This window comes from Rhinoderma darwinii, chromosome 7 (genome assembly GCF_050947455.1).
Source record: "Rhinoderma darwinii isolate aRhiDar2 chromosome 7, aRhiDar2.hap1, whole genome shotgun sequence".
Classification (NCBI taxonomy): Eukaryota; Metazoa; Chordata; class Amphibia; order Anura; family Rhinodermatidae; genus Rhinoderma; species Rhinoderma darwinii.
Window position 1 is genome coordinate 61,451,036 of NC_134693.1, and position 13,415 is coordinate 61,464,450.

At 44.4% G+C, this 13,415-nt stretch overlaps 1 protein-coding gene across 3 annotated transcripts in view; it reads left to right on the plus strand.

Annotated features, from left to right (window-relative positions):
* Positions 1-2,353: 2,353 nt before the first annotated feature.
* The window catches only part of EDEM3 (ER degradation enhancing alpha-mannosidase like protein 3), a 56,991-nt gene continuing 45,929 nt past the window's right edge, over positions 2,354-13,415 (plus strand). For 2 of the 3 annotated variants that reach the window (XM_075833444.1, XM_075833445.1), the window contains exons 1-2: positions 2,354-2,805; positions 9,220-9,265. In XM_075833444.1, coding sequence (XP_075689559.1) covers positions 2,675-2,805; positions 9,220-9,265 — 177 coding nt within the window. In that variant the 5' untranslated portion in view covers positions 2,354-2,674. The remainder of the gene's footprint in view (positions 2,806-9,219; positions 9,266-13,415) is intronic. The other variant, XM_075833446.1, reaches the window with a different exon arrangement.

Sequence of the window (13,415 nt, forward strand, 5' to 3'; positions counted from 1 at the left end):
GGCAGGGACTCCTAGCATCGTACATAAGTATGATGCTAGGAGCCCGGCTCCCTGCACTGTGTTCGGTCCGGTACTTGCGGCCGAAATACGTCCGTCCATTACGGACGTAATTAGTGTGTGTGCACATACCCTTACAGTGGAAAAACATGGTGTAAAAGAAAGAAAAAAAATATATAAAGTTCCCCAAAGGTCTTTTTTGACCTTTGGGGGACAGACCATAGTAATAAAAAAATAATAAAGTAAAGTGCAAAAAAAAATTAAATAATAAATACACATAAAATAACCACCCCAAAAAAAAACGTTCCCCCCCGCCAATCATTGTTGTAACGCTAGCGCTGACCCAATTACCCTAATATAGACATGTAATATATTAAAATTTACGGTAGACAAGGAAGATCACAGATAAAAGGTCTATTTTAGGGTAAAACTATGTTATTACCCAAAAAAATAGCTGAAACGTAAAAAAGCTTATTTTTTTACTATTATTTTCAAACTTTATGAATAAAAATTCTAATATAGCAAAAAAGGTGTGTATAAAAACAAAACCTGCATTGTCTACGGAAAAAACGTCATAAAAATCACGTCGGTTTTATTTTTTTTAATAAAAATGTGTGTTTGGTGCAACTTTGTAATTACGTTTTATTAAAAAATATTTTCGCTTTTTGAGATACAGCTGCTTTGTATCCTGTATCCGTCAGGTCAGCAGGACTGACGGGATCAGTGAAACGGGCCCTGCGCTAAATTATAATCTTAGATGTGATAGATTTGAGGTGGATCCTGCGTGTCACTGATCCTGTCAGTCCTGCTGACCTGACGGATACAGGATACAAAGCAGCCGTATCTCAAAAAGCGAAAATATTTTTTAATAAAATTAATCAATCACACTGATGCACACACATACTAATATATATATATATATATATATATATATATATATATATATATATAATTATAATATAAAGTTTTTAAATGTGTACATAACCTTGTGGCACTATATGCAAGGGGGAGCGCTGTGAGGCACTATATACAAGGGGGGGCTGTGTAGTGCTATCCACAGTGGTACGTGTGTGGCGCTCTTTATAGGGGGGCTTTATGGTGCTATTTACAAGAGGGGGAGGGCTGTGTGGCGCTCTCTACAGGGGGGCTGTATGGCACTATCTATAGGGGGCTGTGTGTAACGCTCTCTACGAGGGGGATGTGTGATATATAGAGGGGGCTGTGTATGGCGATATCTATGGGGGTGTGTAATATCTACAGGGGCTGTGTGTGGCACTATGTACAGGGGGGGCTGTATGGCACTATCTATAGGGGGCTGTGTGTAACGCTCTCTACGAGGGGGATGTGTGATATATAGAGGGGGCTGTGTATGGCGATATCTATGGGGGTGTGTAATATCTACAGGGGGCTGTGTGTATGTGGTGTTTTACAGTGTGTGGTATTATATTCAGGCGCACAGTGTTTGGTGCTATTATATTTAGGGGTACAGTATGTGGCACCATAATAACTTTATTTTCGTTTATAGGTGTGGAAATGTTGGAAAAGTGAGGAGACGTCTGAGTGGCAAATTCTGCAGAAATGAGTCATGGCCGGGAGAAGTCGTCATGAGCGCTGGACCGGATGGAGAAGAAAAGAGGAAATAAACTACTAGAATCTGAGACGTCGTCACCTGTGAGTCACTAGATTTATAGAGAATCTGTCACCTCTCCTGACATGTTTATTATAGGAAATCCTTGTATTTCACAAAAAGTCTTTCTGCAGTCCAGGACTGATAGACAATTCCCCTTGTCAGGAGGTTGTGTCCCAGCACAGTGTGATACTGTCAGTATGTAGGGACACCACACTGTGACAAGGGAAATCGTAACACTGTTAATGCATGCCCAAAAAGGTAGTGTTAAAAATAGTTACGGCGCGGCAGGGCGGCGGTGAGGAAGGGGGGCCCAAGTTTGGATAACAGCCCAGGGCCCATGGTCTACTTAATCCGCCACTGCTTAGGGCCTGTTCACATCACCGTTCATTTCCATTCCCGGAACGGAAAGCGAACGGTAATGTGAACAGGCTCTTATACAGCAATGTCGACGCAAAAACAAAAAAGTTATAGCTCTTTGAGACGATGGAAAAACGTAAAAAATAGATAGGCTGGTCATTAAGGGGTTAAGGGGCTAGTCGGTTTACTTTTTAAAAAAGACAAGGGTGTTCCAGCACAATATGGAGCTGCAGGACACCTTTACTATAGGAATCTGTTTATCTTTTGGCATGCCTCTGAATGGAGTTCCCCTTTAAGGCAGCACACGGGAGTGGAGCTCTCACAAGCACCCGCTCTGCCCGGGAGGAGGGAGGCACCACGGCGATGTCACCATCACCTCTCACTCAACGTTACAAGAACTTCCGACTGACCCCGCCCACCGGATCTCCGGGTCCACGTCATGTAAGTGACGTCCTGCCGAACGGAGCAGGCTCATTGGCTGAGAGTCGTTTTGTGCCAACGAGTCATGCTAGCTGATGAATCCGGAACCAGCCATCGGCTCTGAGTGTGACAACTGGGGGTCCGCACAAAGCCTCCGGCAGCGGCCGCCACTGACAGGCCGCACTGCCCAGCAGCGTTCTTATTGGACAGGGATGTGTTCACACAGGGCCTAGCGTCCACCGCAGCCTCCCCGCTCTCCAGTATTCAGCTATGGGCTGCTCTGCTGAAAAGCCCCAGTTCTGGGGGGTCATGTGGAGACAGCTGCTTGTTTACCTGGTGGTCCAAGCCTTACTGGGAGAAGGACATGCTGCCATGACCAAGGAGGAGAAGTCCCAGCTCAGGTAAGTGTCCTGCTGCCCCGGCTCTTCTACATGGCATTGTGCTGAGTATGAGGGGCACTGGCATGCTACACAATGGGCAGGCAGTCTAGGACGGCAGTGGCTGTAAATTGTCCTTGTAGCATTTCACATGTTGTTGGCGGATTTCTGTTATTTACAAAATGCTGCAGATTAATAATTGATAACCTTGCAGGGCAGTGAAGAATTCCTTTTACCCATGAATACCCTGCAGAATACAGGCGCTGTTTATGGCAGTCTGTATCCTGTCAGTGCTGTCACCCACTGACAATGTGCTGGCAGTAGAGGTGGGGGAATCTAAATTTCCAGCAGATTTGCTGTATCAAAAAAACTTTCATGTGAAAACAGACTTCAGGCTACGTTCACAGGACAATGAAAAAAAAATTGCCGTTAAAAACTGATCAGCTGTCAGTTTTTCATGGCCATTTTTCATCAATGTGTCTCCAAATTTCCTGTCCCAGTCCGCTTTTAATGGGCGTTTCCCATCCTTTTTTGATGCCCGTTAAAATGTAGATAGTGCCACTGTCCCTGTAGATAATTCCCACAAAGGGCCAGTGCCCACATATAAACTGACATAGTGCCACATATAAAGTGACAAAGTGCCAGTGCCCATGTAGATAGTGCCACACCTCCCATATAGTGCCACAGTGCCCATGTAGATAGTGGCACCACTACCATGTAGATAGCGCCACTGTAACTCCCTCCAGGAGCGTAATCCCAGGCTGCCAGACCCCGCTCTGGCCGGAGGTTCCGCTCCTGGAGAAGCCCCCTGCGTCACTATCCATATATGGACAGGGATGTCAGAGGCTTTTTAGTGGAATGTCCATATAAGGATAGTGATGCCGGGGGCTTCTCCAGGAGCGGAATATCCGGCCAGAGCAGGGTCTGGCCGCCGGGGATTACGCTCCTGGAGGGAGCTATAGCGGCGCTCTTTTCCGGGGGGGGGGGGGGGGGTTGCTATCTTTTGGCGTGGGGTTCTATCTACTGCTATCCAAGAGAGGGGTCCCCGGCCAGAGATCTTGCGATGCTCTTGCTGGGAACTCCATAGTTGAAAACCCTGACTTCACTGGCATATATGGACAGTGCTGTCAGAGTCTTCCCCGGGCTCAGCGCTCATAGTAGCGCTGTGTGCGGGGAGCCCTCGGCCAGGTTCAGTTATTACCAACTGTTACGAGAATTGATTCCTGAAAAACGGCCTGTAAAAACTGATCCATTGACTTCTATGGGAGCCGCCTGGCCATGTAAACGGCCAAAAATAGGACATGTCCTATTTTTCGACAGCTGGTATTCACGGGCCGCTAAAAAAAACAAAACGGCCCGATGAATACACCCGTACAACTTCATTGTTCTGAAAACGGCCGTTATAAAGTCGGCCGTCACACTGTCGCTTTTCACTGTCATATGAAGGTAGCCTTATACCATATGTATGCTAGGAAATTCCTAGTTATGCAGCATTCTTACAGTGAATCTGTCACCACGATGAACCCCTTTAACTTACAGAATCTCTCAGGTGCCCTAAGAAAAATAAACCAGCCGCCCATCTGTAAAAAGCACACTCTGTAATGTAATGTCACATGGCGCTAGGCTGATTAACCACGGATGTCACCACCGGGCGTGCTAAAAGATTCCCTAACAGACTCCCTTTAATTGCGGGATGGATAGTCACTTCAATCAATATTTAGGATAACTTAGGGCATCTGAGTGCCCAACTAACTACATCTAAAAAGTGCACCCTGATTTCCCTTTCTGGTGCACAGACAACCATAGATGTCAATAATTTATTAAGAGATGTGCCCCTCCTAATAGATTAGGCACATTTTACTCCAGTGCTCGTTATATTAGGACTGGCGTATGAAATCAGCAAAATCAGCTTTTTGGCGGGTGTGCCAGGAGCCAGACCCTCGGTGCGCTAATCGCCGGGGTGACTGCATTCTGAAAGATTGTCTCTAATAAGACAACTCTTTTAAAGGGGTATTCAAGCCTCCAGCGTTTCCCACCTATCCTCTGGATAGGTGAAAAATTCTAGATCAGTGGGGGTCTGACCGCTGGTCCCGCATCCCCCCCCCCCAGTCACTAGACGGTGGCTAGGAGGAGTTTGAATGAAGCGGTGGCCAGGCATGCGTGTGTCCGCTACATACACAGTCTAAGGGGCTGACGGGAACAGCAAGTGAAAGGGTTCCTCCATTCTGGCGATCGGTGGGGGTCCCAGCGGTTATACCCCCATCGATCTAGCATTGATCACCCATCCAGTAGATAGGTGAAAAATGCTGGAGGCTGCAATATCCCTTTAACTGTAATAAACTGTTCAATCAATCTAGCACATTACTTATGGCGATCAGTGAAAGGCATAGAAAACCAGTGGCCCCGATTTATTAAGACTGGCGTCTCACACTGGCACTTCATTACGAGGTGCTCGTCTCTTAATAAATTTCTCACTACTTTTGCTGTCCGTGCGCCATCAACTGTAAGCTGGTGTGGATTTCAGCTTTAATGCCAATTCACTACAATTTATTTTGTAAATTATAGTCAATTGTCAGGACTCGAGTGGCCCACTTTTTTTTGAAAAGTGAAAAATCACAATATATTTTGTAAATCAGGTATGCGCCAAAAACATTTTCCCGATTAATCAGTTATGGTTAACCCCAAATAATTTCTACAGAAGGAAGAAAATCTATAACTCAGGCTGAGTTCACATAGTCATTTTTCACTTCCGTTGTACCGTTCCGCGTTAGGAACAGCACAAAAAAAATTACGGCGGCGATGGATCCGTCTCATCACGGACACCGAGGGGGCCCGATGAAACCCATTGACTAATGGCTTCCTTCAGGTTTCCGTCTATGTGTCCGTCATTTTCTTAGACAAAATAGTGCATGCTGTGCATTTTGTCCAGGATTTTCGTCAGAATCTGTGACCTGAGAAGCCTAATGGAGCCTCCAACGCAGATGTGAACTTGGCCATACGCACGAAAATCAGGCCTCATCCATCTATGTCACTAGCGTGAAAGTAAAAAGCTATGATTGCCGGAATGGGGATGGGCAAAAATGAAGAAAATTCTTCTGGTCCCTTAAGGCTTAGAATCGTCGGCGTCCTTCGGTTACAATAAAACTTTATATGTTGTCACAGAGACATTCCAGCAAGCGACTTTATCTAGAGCACCCACCAAGGTGCCCCGAGTCTGACCACGTCATCGCTTTGTTTAATCGCTTAGGGCATTGCTAATTAATATAAAAAACCCGCTCTGTTGTGGCACCCTGAATGGGGGGGGGGGGGGACCTTGTCTCGGTTCTGGTATCTAAGAGATGTCCTAATTTAAAGAGGTCTGTCATGACCGATCCTTTTAATAACAATGTCCTTGTTATCTGGATACTAAAGGTGCATAGGAGTAGCAGAACCGGATTCTGAAGTCATTCCTATCAATGTCTTATAGATCAGATGTAGCGATCGTCACGATTATTGGCTGGCATTGTCTCGTTACTTTATGATCAGAAACACTACATATTCAGAGATATTGTAATGAACGCTGGAGCAATCATAAAGGGGTTCTGTACTTTAATGTTTGATAGCATTGCAGGATTCTATCACTAGGATGTACTATGTATGTCTGATCGGAGCGACCCCTTTTTGATTGTATCAGACACCGCACTACTTTGGTGTGTTTACTGTCTAGTATAAGGCTATGTTTACACAGGGCGAATATCTGCATACAGTACACAGCATATCCGCGCTGGAACCAGCAGGGAATTCTTCCTGAAAAACTGCCCCCTGACTGTTGTCATAGCGATGTGTCCCTCTGCTCTCCTTGCAGCCCCGCCTCTTGGGATGAAGCTGCAGCCCATGTGACCACTGAAGCCTGCGATTGGCTGCAGCAGTCTCATGGGATGAAACATGATCCCTGAAGGCCGGCATGGATGGAAAACAGAAGAAATTGTCGCTATGACAATGCCCAGGGATAAGTATTAACCTTTTATTAATTAAAAAAATAATAATTTCTTCTGATTTGAGACTTTTGCAGCGGAATAGCCGCTTTTCCGCCTCAAAAATCACAACACTTGCTATTTATTGCTGGTTTTATCTCCCCATTGAGTTCAGTGGGGAAAACCTGCAACGAAAGAGCAGCGATTCCGCAGTAACCCATCACGGCCACTATTAATTTAGAATACTTGAAGGTTTAATATTGCCTATACTTGAAAACGAGAGAATTCATGGTCAATATTAATTGAAACCAATTTTTCTATAATTTTTTACATGATTTTAACGTTGTCACATTTATTATATGCATAGCACTTTTATGTAATTTTATTATGATCAATATTAAAGAAGTTTACCACTCCCACTTTGAACCATCACCCGCACCTTTGACCCAGAAGTATTTCCTTTTAATACATATAAAAGGAAAGCATTTTATTTATTTTATTAATAAGCCTGATGAAGACCTAGGTTGAAACGCGTAATAATTCTTTTTATTAGTGTTTGTCATATTATATGTTCATTCAGAAGAAATAAGAAAAATAAACGTATTCTCCATTATCGTGATTGTGCTTATATCACCAACGGGAGCGCCCCATATGGGAGCTTTTCGTAAAATTCCATAAAAAAAAAAAAATAACACCAGTCGCTGTCTTTTGGTTACTTAATCTACCACACAAAATGGAATAAAAAGTGATCAAAAAGTTTCATGTACCCCAAAATGGTAGCAATGGAAACTACAACTCACCCCACAAAAAATAAGCCCTCATCACTCAATCGACAAAAAAAATGAAATTAAAATTATGGCTTTTAGAAAATGGCGACCAGACCATTTTCATTTTTAACAATAATTTTTTTTCATTGTAAAAATTTGAAACTATATCAATTTGATATAGTTGTCTTCGTTTTGACCCGCAGAATAAAGTTAACATGCTTTTTTTGGCATACGGTGAATGCTGTAAAAATGAACCCCCCCCCCCCCCCCAAAAAAAAAGTAGAGCAATCGCTGTTTTTTCTAATTCCATCCTACAATAAAGATTTTTCCGTTTCCCAGTACACTATATGGGACAATAAATTGAAACGGGAAAATTTACAAATCATCCTGCAAAAAACAAGCCCTCATACGGCTATATTGACAGAAAAATAAAGAAGTTATGGGTTTTGGAACGTGGGTAGGAAAAAAATCGAATTCCGAAAAATGGCTGCGGAGGGAAGGGGTTAAAGCACCAGACTTCACGATTTCCCCTTATGGAATAAACACAGGAATAAATAATGGCAGGGATTGGGGTTTTCATCTGTATGGCTGAATAGCGGCCTGAAATCTTCACCACTGTATTTTTGTAACCAGTTATATGATAAGTAAGTGACCCTACCTTTCCCATGTTACTTACTGAATGTTCTAAGGGCGGGTTCACACGTGGCGGAATTTCACTTAAATTCCGCTGCGGACACTCCGCAGCGTTAATCCGCAGCGGTGCCGTTTGTCCATTGACTTACACTTTAATTTAGCAGTGTTCGTTTAGACGAGGCGTAAAATTCCGCTGCGGAGCATAGGCTGCGGAGCGGAATTTGGTGTCCGCAGCATGCTCTGTCTGTTGCGGAGCAGTGGCGGACTCATGGCGGAATTTCTCCATTGACTTCAATGGAGAGTCAAAATTCCGCAATGAAGTCCGCAGATCTTATGTGTGCTGCGGAGCGTATTGTTTTTACTACCATGACATTTCTTCATTCTGGCTGGACCTATGTATTTCTAGGTCTACAGCCAGACTGAAGAAGTCAATGGGGCTCCCGTAATGACGGGAGCGTTGCTAGGAGACGTCTGTAAATAGTCACTGTCCAGGGTGCTGAAAGAGTTAAGCGATCGGCAGTAACTGTTTCTGCACCCGGGACAGTGACTACCGATCTCAATATACATGTATCTGTAAAAAACATATAAGTTCATACTTACCGAGAACTCCCTGCGTCTGTCTCCAGTCCGGCCTCCCAGGATGACGTTTCAGTCTAAGTGACGGCTGCAGCCAATCACAGGCCAAGCACAGGCTGCAGCGGTCACATGGACTGGTGCGTCATCCAGGGAGGTCGGGCTGGATGCCGAAAGAGGGACGCGTCACCAAGACAACGGCCGGTAAGTATGAAATTCTTTTACTTTCCCTAGGGAAAGTGCTGTCCCTTCTCTCTATCCTGCACTGATAGGGAGAAGGGAAGCACTTTTCCCGCAGTCCGCAGCAGCTAGTCCGCATCAATTTTCTGCACATTTTGTGCAGATCCGCAGCAGAATCTGCAACGCAGATTCTGTGCGGCATTGATGCGGACAGTTGCGGAGGAAATCCGCCACGTGTGGTCATGCCCTTACGAAGTGTACTCTTGGTGAATATGGTTTATACTTCAGTCTGGACAACCGTTACCTTAGTAATTCCTGCTATTCTCTTTCAGGGTACAAGTGTTGGAAATGTTTGATCATGCTTATGGCAATTATATGGTGAGTAGATTTATCTGTTATAGAGTTCTGTAAACTGACTAAGGCCTAGTTCACACAGAGTTTTTTTTGACAGGCAGACATTTTGAGGCAGATTTTTCATTGCCAGCATTTTTGGATGCTTTTTTTTTACCACCTTTGCCTGTTCAATCCAATGCAAAAACCGCCGCATAAAAAAAACCGCTCAAAATGGGTGCTGCCGGTTTTTTTCTGCCTCCCATTGGTTTCTGTGAGAGGTCAGAGGTAGAAACCACTGAAAGAAAGAGCAAAGCCTCTGCCTCCCATTGAAATGGGATTAAAAATAGAAAAAATGACCCAAATATGCTAGGTGCTGCTGCTTTAAAAAGGATTTAATAGAGGCTACACGTTTTGATGCAGGACATGCGTCTTCATCAGGCCTGAACCTGCTATGCATCGAAACGCGTAGCCTCTATTAAATCCTTCTTTAAAGCAGCAGCGCCTAGCATATTTGGGTCATTTTTTCTATTTTTAATCCTATACCTGGCGGTAAATTTCCGTTTACCGGTTTGGACCTGGGCAGCAGCTGTATCTCCGAGTTCTCAATACAACCTACACACACTCTGGGTGTGTCTGCCTAAGCACATCCTCTGCAGTGGATTACACTACGTAGGCTGGATTTTTTTGTTGCTTTTTCACCAGCGTTGTGCCTGCTTTGCACAACCCCTCTAGGTGAGCATATTTTAATCCTTTCCTTTTTACATTTACCCGTGGGTAATCTATGTGGCGCCGTGTTTTGTTCTTTTCTCTCTGTTTAGTATCCCATTGAAATGGGGAGTGATTTTGTCCGTTTTTTTTGGACGGATTCTGACGCAGTTTCCGCGTCAAAATCAGCACAAAAACACTGTGTGAACTGAAAATTGATGTGGTTTTGCAATGCGTTGTTTGACCACTTGGCTTGTACAGTTGAAACACATTAAAACCATGTTATTCACCTGTACAAAGCCACACAAGTGTTAAAGGGCTAGTATTTAGTGGGGTACATTGGGCTGGTGTCCCCGACTCTTACTACCTCCTTTTATTAGGGTCACTAGGGTTATGCCTAGGATCCCTACCTTTTCCCCTGTATTACGCTTTCTATTTGCCTTATTAGCCAAGTGTGTGTGCGCAGTAATTCATGACACAAGTGTATAAGCATTACTAACACAAAATCACACTCCGCTGTAAAACACATTATACACAAAATATATATAATCACGGTGAAGTATCAGTATACTTCAATACATATAATAACTATTAACCCCTTCCCGACATTTGTTGTAAGTATACGTCATGGAAAGACAGTGCTTCCTTCAAAATGTCGTATATGTACGACAAATGGATGGCACCGGCTCAAAAGCTGAGTCGGTGCCATTATCCCCGGATGTCAGCTGTATCTTACAGCTGACACCTAACTGTAATGGCGGGGACCAAAGTTAGTTTGAACCCCGCCATTAACCCCTTAAATGCAGCGGTCAAAAGCGATAGCTGCATTTAAGGTATTTTCAGCTCATTGGCACCCCAGCAATGAAATCGCCGGGGTGTCGGTGGCTGCAATGGCAACCGGAGGCCTAATAGTGGTCTCCCTGTCTGCCTAGTACGGAAAACTTCCAGCCCCCGCCTAAAAGGCTTCCGTAGCCGCCAGCAAGATGGCGCCGGCTCAGGAGATGGGCTGGCGTCATCAGCAGTGGATGTCAGCTGAAACATACAGCTAACATCCACCTTTTACCGGCAAGAACCGGAGATGGCTCCAATCCCTGCCATTAACCCCTTAGATGCAGCGATCGAAAGCCGTGGGAATGCATCATAGGATGTGTCCATTGTTTATGGCCCCCCGCCCCAAGGTTAGGAGACAAGAGCAACAAAGGCGTTCTTCTGCTCCTCTTTAGTGGTAAACAAGACAACTGGCCGGGGCCAAATTGTCCTTTATTGTTTCACCTGGGGCATTTTCCCATGGACATAAGTGTGAATACACACCTATGTCTGATGGTAAAACAAGATTATTTATAATTTTCCCTTTACAACAACAATTTGTGGTAAAAACTTGTGAGGTTTTGCACAGGCACCCTAAATGCAAATAACCAACTGATTTAAAAGGGAAGCCACAATCATATAGCTGATGTGACTGTCCACACGTGAATACCTATTTTGTTTGTTAATCTAAATAGCTCCAAAATTCTCTTATGTCTTAATATATCTTTATAGTGATCGGAAATCTTTACTCGCCTCTTCTCTTGTCCTCTGGGGGCATGTACCGAATCCCCTTAGACTGCCACATCAAGCAACGGCACGTATAAGGTCTTGACACCGGACAGCGTCATTACGTTAAATGTGACACAGCGCACGGCCTAGGCACCACTAGAGGGAGCTTGCTGCATACAAGTTATACACTAAGCTTTAAGGGGTTGTCCAGTTTGGGGGCTATCTTTTATACTGATGATCCTTCCACAAGATATGTCATCAGTATATGATTCGTGGGGGTCTGACACCCAAACCCTGCACCGCTGTACTGCAGCTTTGCTGCTATTCAAGTGAATAGGAGCAGAGCTGCAGTAACCCAGCACGGCCACTATGCAGTGGTCAGAGCTTTCTGCTTCAAAGCACCGACCCTGCATAGCTTTTTGCACCCGGAGGAGGCTGATCAGTGCGGGGTCCGGGTGTCCTATACTGATAACCTATTATCAGTAAGGCTGGGCGATTATGACCTAAATCGAAATCACGATTAATTGAACATGTAACCTCGATTACGATTAATAAACATTGATTTAGGCCACACCCCCAATTTGCATGCTACGCCAATGAATTAATATTTATCCCCTAAGCCTGCTGTGTACTACTGTATATAATATACCCCCTGACGCTGTCCCCATAGTACTCCCCACAGAGTATAATGCCCCATAACAGCCCTCCACCTTATAATGCCCCCATAACTGCCCTGCTCTCCCCACAGTATAATGCCCCCATAACTGCCTTCCCCACAGTATAATGTCCCCGTTAACTGCCCTCCACACAGTATACTGGCCCCATACAGCCCCAATAGTGCCTAATAAAATATATACTCGCCTAACCCCGTTCCAACGAGGAGACTCCCATCAGCGTCCGGCGCTACAAAGTGAATGGTAGTGCGGAGACCTTACGGCTCCCTGCTCAACCATTGTATTTAACTGTATCTACGTCCTGAAAATGCAGATACAATTAAAACTGGGGCCAAAAATTTAAGAAACCGAAATGCGCAACATGACTTCTGTTAATTGCCCTGAATTTCAGATTTTCTTCTGATTAATTGCCCAGCCGTAGTCATCAGTGTAAATAACAGCCCCCAAACTGGACAACCCCTTTAATCCTAAAACCATACAATGTTATCTATTAACTCTATCAGGAGATGTGGTGCTCTTACTTCTAAGAAGATACTTTAAGAAATGAATCGACACAGAAAGCGGTGTTAAAACGTGTATATTCACTTTAATGCATTAGAGCTATGAAGAATTGTAATTACCGCTGATCAGGGTTATTTATTCAAGTAGAATAATGCCCTCCATAACTGCATTATATAGCGCTTTGCTCGGGACCCCAGCACTGCTCCTGACATCACTATCCATATTTGGTCGGTGACTTCAGGGGTTTCTGGGTATTATCTGCTCGGCAACTCCAGCGATAGGAAACCCCTGAAGTCACTGACCAAATATGGACAGTGATGTTGGGAACAGTGCTGGAGTCCTGAGTAAAGCGCTAACTGATGCTCTGCTCGGGGACTCCTGCAATAGGAAATGTGACAGCCCCTTGCGGTCATGTGCTTGATAACACGCTGACACGAGCAGCACAGGAAACAAGCCCTCAGTCACGTGGGAGCCGTGTCGGTGTGACCTCAATATTGGAAAAGCTACAGGACTTCCAGGAACAATTCATCAGGTTTGAACTGCACGCTTTATTACCGAGTTTTAAATGAAAATATATTAGTAAGTGACTTCTTTTCACATCAAAATATTAATGCAATGCAGTTTTTGGCCCACGGATAGCCTCTATAATTAATGCTGACTTATAATTTTCCGGATCTGTAGAAATCGACGTGTACTAATACTAAGGTCTCATTTGTCAATGTCATGTTCTATTCCGTTGGCCGTTTATCTTGTACAGATGCACCTGCTCTCTTTCTCAG